The sequence below is a fragment of the Heloderma suspectum genome, chromosome 4 (assembly GCF_057233095.1).
Source record: "Heloderma suspectum isolate Gila_16-S chromosome 4, 16-S_ref, whole genome shotgun sequence".
Taxonomy (NCBI): Eukaryota; Metazoa; Chordata; class Lepidosauria; order Squamata; family Helodermatidae; genus Heloderma; species Heloderma suspectum.
In genome coordinates, this window is record NC_139461.1 from 136115890 (window position 1) to 136129182 (window position 13293).

The 13293-nt window shown below is 43.6% G+C and overlaps 1 protein-coding gene across 1 annotated transcript in view; it reads left to right on the forward strand.

The window, feature by feature from the left end:
• The first annotated feature begins 9454 nt into the window (after window positions 1-9454).
• LOC146347422 (uncharacterized) overlaps window positions 9455-13293 on the forward strand; it is a 28719-nt gene continuing 24880 nt past the window's right edge. The window contains exon 1 of the mRNA XM_084850613.1: window positions 9455-9586. Within this exon, the coding sequence (XP_084706739.1) occupies window positions 9488-9586 (99 nt within the window). The 5' untranslated portion in view covers window positions 9455-9487. The remainder of the gene's footprint in view (window positions 9587-13293) is intronic.

A 13293-nucleotide genomic window follows, 5' to 3' on the forward strand; every position in this document is an offset into this window, starting at 1 on the left:
CCCCATTCATGCCCTCCTGGACGCTCCCCACACTCACCCTGGGTCCCATCTGCGACTGTCTGCTATTTTGCTGAGGTTTTTTTAACAAGAAAAAAGAGCTAATTATAAAGGTGCATATATGTGCACATTCGGACTGGGAAAGCTTGATCTACGCAATATTAGAGCATTATGTCTCTAATATTGCATAGATCAAGCTTTCCCAGCCTGAATACGTGTGTATTTAAATATGCGCATTTTTAATTAGCTCATTTTTTCAGGAAAAAGACTCAGCAAAATGGCAGGTGCTTGTAGATGGGACCCAGGGTAAGTGTGGATGGGTTGCCAAGTTTGTGGGGCCTCAAGCACAGGTCTGGGGGGGCTTGAGGGGGGTGGTGCTTCAGCAGGTGCCCATTGATACCAGGTCGGGGTGGGTTTGCACATCCCTACTTCTTACCTCTGGTGACAATATATATTTTCTCTTCTGCTCCCATAATATCTCTCCTAAGTATAACTGGATCATCCTAGTCAGAATTCACTCACACACTGTAACTCTCTTCCTTTCCCCTCCATGAGATCTTCACCAGGGCCAGAGGAATCTCATTTGGACTCCCTCTGACTCCTTTTATTTTCACAGAATCATGGGAATTATGTTTGCTGATTACATCTTCTCTGAGCAGTGTGATTTCAGCACTAGTATCTAGGATACCCAAATGTAACAAGAATACATAATCATAATCATAGACTCATAACAAGAATACATAACTATAGTTACAGATTATACATATAGAGACGTGTAACATCACAGGCCATATGCCTGTGAGGGCAATCGCAGGGTCGCAAAAAATAAAAGGAAAATAATGTAAATGCAGATATAAAGACAGAAGAACAATAGGGAGAGAAAGAGAGAGAATAAAACCTCAGCTTTTGGCCAAAAAAAAAAAAATGCTCTCAGAACAGAGTCTGATCTCAGAAGTTCCCAAATGAGGCAACCACAACAGCAGTCAAAAGAGAACTGAAGGAAAAGGCAGGAATTCACTGGGGACATGCGCACTGGGACGGTAGGGGAAGGGTTCCCGCCAAAACTCCTCAGCTATAGAAGTTTCCGAAATCAAGGCTCTGCACAGGCACAGAGCCCATATGTGTGATGCATAGAGACCACGAAGATGGACATTAGGACCTCCTCAACCCAGCTTGAGTCTCAGGGGCTGAAACCTGGAAATCATGATCTCACCAGCCTCAGTGAATTGGGTTCTGGGCCTGACACTATGGAAATCATCAGGACCTCACCACCCACCTTATCATGACTCACAGGCTGACCACCTGTAAAGCATGATGACCTGATCACCCATGGTTTCCTTAGTGGTAGTCCTGACCCAAGCCCTTGTTTACAATGTAGAGTTCCATAGATATTACTGCTAAAACTTCCATTTCCAGTTAAGAACAATGCTTTTTCTTCTCCACATAGGGCACTGTTTACCAAGCATTTATTTTTGTGCTGCAAACAGTGATCTTCTGGATTGTGAAACATTTCAGTGACTTGACACGTCTTGACATCTTCACAGTTGTCATGGAAATAGAAAGTGAATTACAAAAGAAATCCAAACTAGTAAGAAATTAGCATTTAAAGATCAGGGGCATGTTTCTACACTATTGGCTTCACTTTGTTTGCAACTTTGTTGCGATGTTTCCCCAATCGCATCTTCTCCTTTTCCAGTTTTCACAGCCCTTAAAGACCCGGCTTGTCATCACTGTAGCCTGGGGCTCTGTGCTGTTTCCACTGAACTCTAATCAAATTATTTTCTTGATGGCTGGGTGGAGTCTGGGTTGGGTCTGATTACCTCATCAGTGTTCCCGCCTCCTCGGCCGTGTTTCCAGGACAATGGAAGGAGAAGCTAATGGAGGAGTACTGGATTTTTAAAAAGGAATCAGCTTTGCTGTGAAGAGAGGCTTCCCCCCTCTCCCCCATTTCTCCTTTACCCTGAAAGTCCAGATGCATCTGCATTTCAGGAGCAAGCCTCATTGAGCACAATGGGAGTTACTTCCAAGAAGACACATATATGCTTGTGCTGGGGAAGGGGGGGGAGAACACAAAGAGGGAAACTAGCCCCCATTTTAACCCAGAGGACCTCATTGACCACAATGGGAGTTTCTTCTGATGAGACAGTAATGGGTTTGTTGGGGGAAAGAGAGCAGTAAACACAAAGAAAGAAACCAGCCCCCGTTGTAACCTGTAGGATATCTACAACAAAGCTGTGAAGTACTTTCTTCCTAAGGCAATTCATTGGATCCTCGTAATCCTACTTGGTCACTTAATCACGCTTAAGGAATTGGGCTTTAACATGTGCCATTTCAATTGAGGGGGAATCTCTGTCAGTTCTGATGTGGGCATTCAAAGGCAAGTCTCATTCAGCACAATGGGAGTTTCTTCTGATGAGACAGTAATGGGTTTGTTGGGGGAAAGAGAGTAGTAAACACAAAGATGGAAACCAGCCCCCATTGTAACCCGCAGGATCTCTATAACAAAGCCGTGAAGAACTTTCTTCCTAAGGCAATTAATCGGAGCCTTGTAATTCTGCTTGGTCACTTAATTGCACTTGAGGAATTGGGCTTTAATGTGTGCCATTTCAACTGAGGGGGAATCTCTGTAAGTTCTGATGTGGGCATTCAAGGCCAGCCTCATCAACCACAATGGGAGTTATTTCTGAGGAGACACTAATGGGTTTCTTGTGGGAAAGAAGGAAACCAGCCCCCATTTTAATGCACAGGATCTCTATATGGAAGCTGTGAAGGAGTTACATCCTAAGGCAATGGACCAGAGCCTCAAGATTGTGCTTAATCTCATTTAAGGAATTGGGCTTTGATATGTGCTGTGTCAATTGAGGGGCTTCTCTGTTATTTCTGTGGTCATTGAGAGGGCAAGCCTTATTCAGCACAATGGGAGAAAACACCCCTTGACTGGGGTCATGGGCTGTGTTCTGGTGCTTATTTTTAATGATGTTTTAAAAGTTGGTCCCTCGGCATCCTGCTCCAAAACAGTGATGAAACTTCTGGAAAACAGGGAGGGAAAGGGTTGGGTCACTGAGGTCAGAGCGACACACCCACAAAGGCTGGGCTACATGCTCCATGGGCAGGACTATGATACCGAACCTAGTGCAGTTGTGGAAACGAGTCAGTAATGGGGCTGAAGTAAGCTGGAAAAGTTGGACCATAACCAGTCTCAGAAAAAGTGGTTTTTCTGCGTTAAAATGTGGGGCTGGTGCTGAATGGCCACGATGTCATGGAAACACAGAGACCTCAGTGCACAGCCAGGTTGGAGTAAATTACTGGTGGAAACACAGCCCAGGAGAAGCAACTTAATACCATATTGACAGATATATCACTTTCCCGTAGCTTACGGAGGGAATTGAAAAAAGCAAATTCCACAGCTTTTTCATAAAAGAAATAAAAATTTGTTTGTAAAATACATACCAAGTTATTGGGAATTAAACAATAGAAGTGGATCTATTAGTTGGACTGAGATGGTGACTTATTGAAATAACTGTTATTTTGAGATGTGACCTATACATGAAATGGGATTTATACTATGAAATTCCTTGCTTGCCTTTCTTGTTTCTTGATGGCCTTGGCTGTAGTTTGCTTCCTTAGTTGGATAAATTTTATAATATGCTAATTTTCCAACACTAAGAATATATATTAAGATCTTGATGAAATATTAGCAATGAATTTTATATTTATTATATCAGTGCTTTATATTGTATATGGAGGTGATTGAGAGAGAAAGGTGTGTGTATAATGAATTCCTTAAGACCACACAATTTCTAATGATCCTCCAATAGAGGTTATCACCACTTTAGCAAAACGAGCCCTCACTTGTAATAATTTTACATTCAATGGAGAACACTGCTTATAACTACATAGTACAGCAATGGACACTCACATGGCTCTTTCTTTCCAAATCTATAAAAGAGAAAAAGATAGGTTGCTCACCTGGGCCCAATCTACATGGCTGATTTAGTATGGAGCGACAGCACATCAGGGTCGTACATGACAGAAGATGTTGTCGCCAATCCATAGCAACCCTGCAGCTTCCCTCTGGAAAAGCTGCATTTTTGGAAAGTCTTTTTAGTGCATCTTTTTACCTTAAAAGTAGCTCTTGTACGGTTTCACTGCAGTGTGCCCTGTCCCCTACATTAAATCCTGGGCCTGCTGCTGTGACCTGGCAGTGACCTAGCCAAGAGGTGGGGCTGCCCCCCCATTCCCTCTATTTCCCCATTCGTAGTAGTACACTTTTGGACACAGGCTTTCTTCCCTACTTAGCACTACTCTGTGCTGATTCACCCTTTCATTATATCGCAGTAGTACTATTTTCCCATTCACAATATGTAGCCTAGCGCAGTAGCTGCTACACCCATTCAGAGTATACAGCCTAGCACAGTATGCAGCCTGTTTTTCCCATTCATAATAGTGCAGTAGCGCTGTTTCAAGCATTCACAATAATGCAGTAGCTGCTTTACCCATTCACAGTATGTAGCCTGTTTTTCCCATTGACAATAGTGCAGTAATGCTGTTTCAAGCATTCACCATAGCCAGTAGCTGCTTCACCCATTCATAGTATGTAGCCTGTTGTTCCCATTCATAATAGCTCAGTATTTTTTAACCTTTCACAATATTCCAATGGTGGTTGAGAGGGGAGAAGCCTGGGGTAAACTACAGGAGCTTAATTCAGCACTTCCAGTAAACTTCCCTGAGCAGGGGAGCAGGGGCAGGGAACAAGCCTCTTTCATTTTCTGAGCAGCACATACAGGGTTGACGATGTTCAGTTCTACTCTGCCCACCCAACCCTGAAGTATGGGGGTTTCAAGTGCTGTGTGACCCATGAAAGTAGGTTTTTAGGTAGTGTATACTCCACTTTTCTTGGCCCTGATGGACCAAAGCGATTTAATGGAAATCTGGATATAACTAGAAAGTGCTTCTCATTCCGTTTCCATGTAAATTGGGCCCTGTTCTTCTTCGTGGTCTCTGTGCATGATACATATGGGCTCTGCACTTGTGAGGAGCCCCATTCAGGAAACTTCTATAGCTGAGGAAATTTGGTTGGGAACCCTCCCACACCGTCCCAGTGCGTATGTCCCTGGCAGGTTCCCGCCTATTCCCTCAGTTCCTTGAGAAGTTTCCTGAACAGGGTTCTGCACAGGCTCAGAGCCCATATGTGTGATGTGGGATCTTAATCCTGCAAAGAATCCAGAAGCAGAAGCCCCAGTAAATTGCGGGATAAAAACCCTGGTGTGGTGACGCCCAAAGAGAGGGAGGAAAAAGAAAAAGCTATGCTGGAATCCTGTACAGGCTTACTCAGAAGTAAGCTATTCTGAACATACAAGGACATATCTATTCATCTGTACACATCTACTCAGTTAATGACTTGTTTGTGAAGGTTTTTTTTTCTTTTCAGAACAATGTAATAATAAATGTCCTTTTTAAAAACCAGGGAAATAGAGCAATCAAAGTAAAAAATTATGCCACAAACAGGCATGGGTCAACTCACAGGAAGGTTTTTCTAAGAATACAGTAAGGTTCAGATGCTTCATAAAGCAATACAGGACCAGGACAATATGGGGCATATTTGCTGTACCCAAGTACTCCATCCTCCCCATTTGGATTTGGGCCTGAAAGACGAAGGAGAAAAAAGCACAAATTGTGACATTGTACAACATCATTACTGAACACGGGGCACAACTGTCAAAGCATCAGCCTAAGCTTCCCGTTTCATGAAATAGCCCTAGCTCTCGTTTTAAGCAGGTAGTTTTTAAATAATTGAATATATGTGTGTATGTGCATGCACGTGCGTATGTGTGTGTTCCACATATAACTTATGAAAAACCAATCGATCAATATTCATTCACATACTTCATCATGACCTACATCATGAGAAATGACATAAGTAATTGTCTTCAAAACAATTTTCATAGCTTTAGCTTACAGAGAGATGGATGCACATAGAGCAATGAGTAATCTGAGCAGTCTTGAATGTATGTAATTATTATTAAGCTTCAGTCCTGAAATGCCATCTGTCTGCATGTGCAAACAATGAACAATTGTTTTGTTAATAATTGCAGAAGAGAACAGTTTACAAAACCCGTTCTAAGGCCTAAAGAGATTTTTTCATTAGGTTAGCAAAAAAGAAATTAAAATTAAAAATCCAATCAGAAGTGAAGAATAAAGGAAAATAGTAATTTATTTACCAAGAAAACAGGTGTTCTCAGCTAACTTTTTCACTTGTCTTTCACTCTAACTCCACCCACCATTCCATCACACTCCCCTGCTGTCAATCATTCCTCCACCCATTCTTCTGTTACCTCTTAATAGTGGTGTACCCTTTTCTTGGTTTGGTGCCTTGAGCACAGCTTCCAGGCTTCTCCATCCACGGTACCTACTATTTCTGTGTGTAAAATGTACACACATGCAGAGAGAGAGAGAGAGAAAGAATATTAAATGCAACGGGAAAGCCAGGCAGGGCAAGAAAACTGCATGAGTCAGACACCATGCTGGTTATTTTCCAGCCAGCTGGCAGCAGTAACAGTAGATGATAGAATCTAGAAGACACATCTCATGGAACAGGCTAAAGGAATTGTATAACTTAGAGAAGATTAAAGGATAAGTGCAGGAGAGGGGGGTGCTGATGGTTGAAAGGTCAGGGATAAATATCCTCTCTCAGACCTGGATCCCAGGTGTTAATTTAACTCTAAAAGGTGTGCTTGTTGCTCAGATCTGCAAACAAGCCTGACCTGGAAAATTCAATAGGAGTCAGAAAGTGTCAGCTAATGTGTTGTGGCTTATCAACACACAAGATCAAACTTTGATCCAGTTTGCATGTAATGGTGGCAAATCATGGGTTAATTAAATTAATTAATCCCACAATTTGCCAGGGTTACATGTCAGTGCCATCGTGAATATGCAACCTCCGATCAGCCCAATCAGATGTTATTTCGTGATGTGCGGATCAGGACACTACAGGTTAATTGTGGGTTTAACAACCTACAGTTAAACTACAATTAGTTTTTATATCAAGAACTTCTTAACTGTAAGAACAATTTAGCAATAAGACAAACCACTCACAGTGATGTAGTGGTAAATTTTGAAGTGCAGGCACTCATCATGACAGTCCCCATAGCCATGACCCCAAGGGGAATCCAAAAACCCATATCTACAAACCAGGTCTAGCAGTTTTCATCTACACCTGGAGCAAATATTTTGTAAAACTAATTAGTCTTAATTGCCCATTCAAACCCAAGACATCCAAAATACTTTGCATTACAACAGGGAACAATATATTATTGCTAGGAAAATGTGTTGCTCTCCAACTACTGTGCAGATGGAACAAGGAATTCTAAGGGAGATGACAGGTGATGTCAGCTTCCCTGCTAATCAAAAGGTGCCAGAACCCCTGAGAGCCCTGGCTCCTCTATACCACTTGCCACCCAGGAAGATTAGGGTGTCTTCTTCTGTAAGTTATGACTCCTAATACATGGCAGTGGAAATGGGTTATATAACCCAGCCTTTCCCAACCTGGTGCCCTCCAGATGTGTTGAACTACAACTCCCACCAGACCCAGACAGCGTGGTCAATGGCCAGGAATGCTGGGAGTTGTAGCCCAACACATCTGGAGAGCACCAGGTTGGGAAAGGCTGATATAAGCTCTTCATGAGCCTGTTAGAAGACTTTGGCTGAACTCACACATAATCTTGAAAAAATTGGCAGTCCTGCTCTACTTGATGCATTCCTAATCTCACCCTTCCTTGAATTCCTACTTTTCCCATTAGCACCTGCTTACACCAATGAAAAAAATAGCCTCTACTCTCTCAATACTCTTTGCCACCTGGCTACCTACTCACTCCCTAGTAGGGACTTCTACCTCGGCCTCAATGTCATAATATGTGGGGTTGATCACAATGGAAGACAGGGAGATAAACAATGCCTTGGAGCCAAGCAGCCTCATTGTTGGCTAAGTGGCTGTGGAATGCAGAGGTTGCCACTGAGTATCCTGCTGTCGATAGCCAATTGCTTGATCAATATTTTCTTGGACTTCTGCTGTTTGCAAGGACAGCAACTCTAAGGGCAGAAAATCTCTGGGAGTTTTCACCACACTCCTAACACCATTATGGAGCAAGGAACAGTGTCTGTGGCTTCCACAGAAGTTCAGCATCAGGTAAGCAGCAATGGTGTGGAGCTGTAGGATGAGTGTGGCTAGATAAGTTTGACATGAGGGAAGAAAAAATTAGGGAAGCTAGTGGAATCTTGAGGAATTTGGATTTAAAGGCAGGTAGATAGAAAGAGTTTCATTGGCTGCTAGTTTCCAGGTTCAATTCAAAGTTCGTTCCAACCTCTACAACCCTAGGGCCTCAGATTGGGGCATTCTCATTGTAAAAAGTAGCACTGACATATAAACACGAGAGCTATGAAGGGAGGAGAAAATCCGAAATACCCCAAAGCAAAAGACTTTAGAAGGATCCAAATGTATTTTCACCAAAAGTTCTTTTGTCACACAAATGATTTAAACAACTATATAACAACATATTTTATTTAATGTAACTGCTCCCTAAAAACTGCTCCCTAAAATAATTTAACTGCTCCCTAAAAGAAGGTTTATAACAGTTACTGCTGCCTTTTTTCCTATTCAAGAAACAAATTTCAACCAATTTTCTAATACAGCTGAGCATATGATGTGTTCCTATGTAGTACTAAAATATGAGAATTTATTTAAGATTTTCACCAATTATATAATTTAATGCAATGGTTTGTAATATTTTCCTTTATAACCTTTTAAGTCGTTCCCTCTGGAGAAAGGAAAGCATTGGGATCCTTTAATTGAAATGTCATAAAAAATTTATTCGCTAAATTTTTTATTTTTCTCCTTCTCCCTTGTCAAGTTCTCAGTTGTAGCACAATTGTATCTCCCTGGGGCTTAGCTCATTCCCTCAGAAGCATTGGGGGGGGGGGTGTTTCAGAAAGCTTATAAAGCTGTATGAGGAAAATACGTAGGATTGTATTGTTTTGGATTTGTATTGTTCAGTTGTATTTTGTAAGCCACCATAGGTCCAGCTAAATTGAGGAAAGGCGGGATAAAAGTTAAAGTAAATTCATAGAGGAGGTGGGGTAGGAATATGCTGAATTAATTCAGATATAAAATATAGAAGATGGCATCAATCAAGTGCATCAACAAAGAGAATGACCAACCCAGCTCAAAAGCGGCTGATACGATTCAAATCAATTATTGTGACCTCATCAAGAGGGCTCAAGGGCTGATATCCTACAAATCAGTATGAACTTACTATACATGGTTTCCCTGGTGGAGGTCTCAGATTTGTAACTGCATGGTCCTGAACCATGGTTGTTTACAGTTTAGGTTTTTGTAGATGTAATTGATAATATTTATATGTCCAGTTCTGAATAACTGTTCTTCCTCTCCACACAGGGCATCATTTACCAAGCAATTATATCTGGGCTGCAAATCATGCTCTTCCAGATGGTAAAACAATTCAGTGACTCAACAGGTTTTGACATCCTCATAACTGTCACAGAAATAGAAAAATTACGAAAGAAATCCATACTGGTAAGAAATTCAATTTTAAAGACAGGGGATGACCAGGAAGAAAAGCAACCAAGTTCTATTATGTATCATTTTCCTATGGCTTCAGGTAGAAATTGAAAGAAGCAAATTCCAGAAAGCTCTAAAAAAATATTTTGTGAAAGAAACATGCTACATTATTGGGAATGAAACCTCTGAAGCAGATCTTTTGGTGGGATTGAGATGGTGTCATGAAATTAGTTGTCAGTTTGAGATGCTATCTATGATTGGGGTTTGAATTATGAAGTCTCTCTTCCTTGCTTATCTTTTTTGCTTTTGATTGATTTAGCTGTAGATTGTTTTTTAAAACCCATCCAATAAACAATCAGTGACCTTATTAAATGATTATATTAGGGTAATGATGAAATATCAGTAATAAATACTGTCTTTGATCCTAACTAGGGATCAGTGAATGGAAAGGCTCTTGTATTCAATGTGTTATATACTATAATCAGTACTATATTGTGTGTGAATGTTAATATGTGTGTTTTATATGTATTAACAATATGTTTATAAGTAAAATATAAGTCATATTGTCTATTCTCTGTGTTCTCCTGACGATTATGCTGTGGGTCTAGATTGGGCAATTCCCCTTATCTCTGAATCACATCACTTGTCCACAGACACAGACCTGTGAATTGAGTTCCCATTTGTTCAAGCGAAACCTACAAGGGAGGCTAGGAGGGCAGCAACAAGGGAGAGGGCCTTCTCAGTAGTGGCCCCTCTTTTATGGAATAATCTCCCTGACAAGGCCCGCTTGGCACCAACACTGTTATCTTTTCAGTGCCAGGTTAAAACTGCCCTCTTCTCTCAAGCATTTGGCAGTATATAACGAGTCTTTTGATCAGGTCCTGAATGGTCTCTGACTGATGGTTTTAAATTGTTTTAGATATATGTTGTTGTTGTGTGTGCTGTTTTATGCCCTTATGTGAATGGTTTTATACTTTAAATAATGTATTTTAATGGTTTTTAATTTTTGTGAACTGTTCAGAGAGTTTCAGCTTTGGGGCGGTATAGAAATATAATAAATGAAATGAAATTAACTAGGATAACTGGCAGCATCTTAGATGTGGCTGGAAGTCCTATCTTGTCTAAACCATATTTCCATTCAAACCCGGCCAAATTAAAAATAAACACATTCCATTCTGTCTGCGGATTGAACAACAACAACGCATGTTTTCTTGATGCTGTCTTCCAATCCCTGCTTGAAGTTAGTTTGTTTAAAGCAGGAGTAGACAACGTGTAGACCAAGAGTGCAGCTTTCAGCCTACTTTTAAAAGCCCTCTGCATGCATTTAGATTGTCAGGGTGGAAACTGAGCCCATAGAGCCCCAGAGCAGTTCTGACTCTGAGGAAGAACAGCAATCCGTGGGAGAGGAGCTCGCTCATCTCTCACAAGCACAGCAGCGGGCAGAGATTTCTCCTGCCAGCATTCCTGGGAGAGATAGTGACCCTGGCAGCGAGAGAGCACTGGAGGGGGGCTTGCTGGATGCTTGGCGCAGACGCAGGGAGCAGCGACAGATGGAGGGCGCCGAAAGAAGGAACTAGAGTGGCGTGCGGAGCGCCAAGCTGGGACATTTCGCCAAAACCTGCTGCACCAGACCTGCAGCCCCACTGCCTCCTCCTCCTCTCCTTCCTCCTCCTCTTCACCCCCAGGCCTGACTAGGCTGCCCCCCAAGCCTGCTGGGGGTCTCCAGTGTGGGGGTCGGTTCCCCACCAGGTGGGTACCTTCCGCACCCCCCCACCCTCCCATCTGCTATTGCATGTTCACCTCCGCTCCTCCCAGTGGGGTGCGGTGGAGGCCCTAGCTTTAGTGGACTCTGGGGCTATGACCAGTTTCATGGATGAAACATTAGCTCTTTTCAACAAGATTCCTACCCTGCCTCTTCCTGTCCCCTTGGCAGTGGAGACCATCGATGGGCATCCTCTTTCTTTGGGCGTGGAGACCCAGATTACAGCTCTGCTCACTCTGCGCACCCAGTCCCATGTTGAGTAGGTTCAGTTTCACTTGGCCAAGGTTCCCCAATACCCGTGCTGGGTGTTTCCTGGCTCTCTAAGCATAATCCTCAGATTTCTTGGGGGCTTTAGCAAGTGGAGTTCTCGTCTCCCTACTGCCAGGAGCATTGCCTCCTGACCGAGGCACCAATCCCAGCCCAGGCCTTAACCCTTTCCTCCTCCTCCTTGTCTGCTTCTGGTAGTTCTTCAGCTACTTCTTCAGCTGTCATGATCCTCCCAGAGAAGTATGCGGTTTTTCGGGATGTTTTTGACAAGAAGGAGGCCGACCAGCTCCCCCCTCACCACCCTTTTGACTGTGCCATTAACCTCATTCCTGGGGTGACCATCCCTGCCAGCCGGCTGTATTTGATGTCGGAGCCGGAACTTCGAGCTCTGCAGGAGTTTTTGGACACAAACCTCAGCCGTGGCTTTATTCCCCCCTCCTCCTCCCCCGCCTGCGTCCCTACCATGTTTGTGCACAAAAAATTGGGAGAACTCCACCCAGTGCATGACTTCCGAGCACTTAATTCGGTCTCAATCCCCGACAAGTATCCCCTCCCCCTCATACCAGAGATGCTGGAGCGCCTGGGGCGAGCCAAGATTTTTACAAAGTTGGACCTGCGTGCCTCCTACAATCTGATTTGCATCCGGGAAGGCAATGAGTGGAATACCTGTTTCAGCACCTGGTACGGAGCATATGAATACCTACTGATGCCGTTTGGGCTCGCCTGCGCCCCCCTCCCCACGTTTTCGTGTTTTATGAATGCCATCTTCCGGGACTATTTGGACACTTTCCTCATTGTTTATCTCGATGATTTACTTATATTTTCTGAGAACCCCCATGCCCATCAGCACCACGTCTCCGCCGTCCTCCAGCGCCTCCGCGAGCACCATCTTTATGCCAAGCTGGAGAAATGCGCGTTTGACCTAACCTCTTTGGACTATCTTGGCTACATTATCTCAGCTGACGGTATCAGGATGGATCCTGCAAAGGTCCAAGCTGTCCTCTCCTGGCAGGCTCCATTCACCAAGAAGGATTTGCAACATTTTCTGGGGTTTGATAATTTTTAGAGAAATTTCCTGCTCAGCTTTGCTTGGCTGACATGTCCTCTCACGGACCTCCTTAAGGGCAGGAAATCTCCTTTTCATTGGACGGCATGTGCCCAACAGACTTTTGAGGAACTTAAGAAGCTTTTTAGTTCTGAGCTGATCCTGTTACATCCCGACCTGAGGAAGCCTTTTGTAGTGCAAACTGATGCCTCTGACTTTGCGGGGGGGGGGCGGTGCTTTTTCAGCCAGATTGGGCGGGCAGCGGGTTGCAACCCTGTGCCTACCACTCCAGGAAGCTGAACATGTCTGAAAGGAATTATACCATCTGGGAGAAGGAACCGTTGGCCATCAAGTCCGCTTTGGAGACCTGGCATCATCTTTTGGAGGGGGCACAGCACCCAGTCGAAGTTAGTACCGATCATCGCAACCTAGAACATCTTCAGACAGCCCGTGCCTTAAACCAGGGGCAGATTAGGTGGTCGCTTCCCCCCCCCCAGTTCTACCTTAAGATTTGCCATGTGAAAGCCTCCAACAACCTACAAGCAGATGCTCTTTCTCATAAGCCTGACGTCCAGCCAGGGGGTGAGGGAAATCCCCCCCCTCTGATTCTTCCCCCCCAGAGCCTGGCGGCAGCTGCAGTGCCTCACT